The 1,915-nt window shown below is 30.6% G+C and overlaps 1 protein-coding gene and 1 non-coding gene across 2 annotated transcripts in view; one reads left to right on the top strand and one right to left on the bottom strand.

Annotated features, from left to right (window-relative positions):
- The window catches only part of LOC107610254, a 2,450-nt gene continuing 1,608 nt past the window's right edge, over positions 1,074-1,915 (top strand). Inside the window, exon 1 of the mRNA XM_016312349.2 lies at positions 1,074-1,523. Coding sequence (XP_016167835.1) covers positions 1,302-1,523 — 222 coding nt within the window. The 5' untranslated portion in view covers positions 1,074-1,301. The remainder of the gene's footprint in view (positions 1,524-1,915) is intronic.
- On the bottom strand, positions 1,655-1,726 carry TRNAG-UCC. Its single transcript has one exon. It is a non-coding gene; the product is annotated as a tRNA-Gly (tRNA).

The raw sequence follows: 1,915 nt of genomic DNA, 5'->3' as shown, positions 1-1,915 counted from the left end.
TTGTATAATAATAATTAAATCTAATTTGATTTAATAAATTAAAATTAAATTATATTTAACACGTCTGTATAATTTTAAGCCTCATTTATTTTATTAATGTAAATTATCCGGATTCAACTTTCATAAACTTTAACAGTTTAACTCATGTCTTGGTTCGTCTTATTATAAAGGGTAAAGTACTAAATTGGTCCCTTAGGTTTGGGTGTAATTCTGTTTTGGTTCTTAAGATTTAAAGTGTTTTATTTGAATCCAAAAAAATTTCATTTAGCATCAATTTAGTCCCACAGTGAGGTCAAAATTAAATAATTAACAAAATATCCTACATAACAACAGTACAAGAATAAAATCGATAATCTGGAGAACAAGTACAAGCTCCAGAGGCATAAAATCAACTATTGATACATCAATACATTTATTTATTATTTTTTTTATAATATAAATAAAATATTTTCTATAAAACTAAAGAAAATAATAAATAAATGTATTGATGTATCAATGGTTGATTTTGTGTCTCTGGAGCTTGTACTTGTTCTCCAGATTATCGATTTTGTTCTTGAACTGTTGTTATGTAGGACATTTTGTTAATTATTTAATTTTGACCTCACTGTGGAATTAAATTAATGTTAAATGAAACTTTTTTAGATTCAAATAGAACACTTTAAATTTTAAAGACCAAAACAAAATTACACCTAAACTTAAGGGACTAATTTAATACTTTACCCTACTATAAATTTTTAGTCTGCAAAGAGTAACATTTAACCAATTCTACAAAGTAGTTATTGTTACCAACTTTAATAACGGTATTAGCGTCGCACAGAGCCAGAGGCATACATGGGAAAATAATTTTACCTCTTGTTTTCTTCTCCTCCGTCAAATTTTCAACCTTCCAAAACTAAACTGAATAAAATAAATTTTTTAAAAGAATTTTGCTGTATTCTACCTTCCCTTCTCTTATTTTAATTTATTTTCCTTTCGTCACCCAAAAAAAATATTTTCCTTTCCCTTCAAATTTCACTGGTCTCAATCTCGCTCAAAACCTTTGGCCCCACAAAAGGCACCAACTAAGAACAGCCCACCTAATAGATAAGATTTCTTAGATATTTTGCAAGGTCTCAAACCTGATATTATTTTCCGTACGTGTTACATAAAATTGTAATCTTTGTCATCGCCAAAAATATCTACCTCGCATAATAAGCAACAGCTCATAGGCGCTTTTTATTTCCACCGAAACTCCCAAGTTTTCTTCATCATATTGCATTCCACAAACAGAGAGAGAAGAGAAGAAGAAAAAGAAAAGGAAAATGGACAAGCCAAATCGGAGTGATGTTCATCTATCCGCTGAGGAAGAAGCTGCAATAGAGGCAGAGGCCAGAGAGTACTTCGATGGCGTCGTTCCAAAGAGGCACACAAAGCCTCAGAGAAGTGAATACGCTTCTGAATATGTCGATGATTTATCAAACTCCAAGAACGATTCTATTCCGGAATTCGAACAATTTCAGCGCCTCGAGAATGATCCACAACAGGTTAGTCAGAATTTAAATGATTATTAATTTCAATTTTCAGATTTGTTCATCGAAACAAAGATCGGAATTTTAGGTTTTTTTTTTTTTCCCTATTTCAATTTACCTTTATTCTTTATAAAAAAATTTATTTATGCGTTTGCCGGGAGTCGAACCCGGGTCTATTGCTTGGAAGGCAATTATCCTAACCGTTGGACTACAAACGCTTTGTGGTCAGTGTCTTTGTATATATAAGATGTAACTAATTAGTTGCATGAAGATATTAATTAAAAATTGAGATGGCAATAGTGAAATTTATGGAATCATCCAAGGGCTGAAAATAACTTCACGTGAATGTTCATACTATATTAACTTCATATGGTACCGAAATCAATAAATATTTATATTATTTTAGA

Source organism: Arachis ipaensis, chromosome B01 (assembly GCF_000816755.2).
Source record: "Arachis ipaensis cultivar K30076 chromosome B01, Araip1.1, whole genome shotgun sequence".
Taxonomy (NCBI): domain Eukaryota; kingdom Viridiplantae; phylum Streptophyta; class Magnoliopsida; order Fabales; family Fabaceae; genus Arachis; species Arachis ipaensis.
The sequence above is the reverse complement of the archived record's forward strand: the minus strand, read 5'-3'. Positions and strand labels throughout refer to the sequence as shown.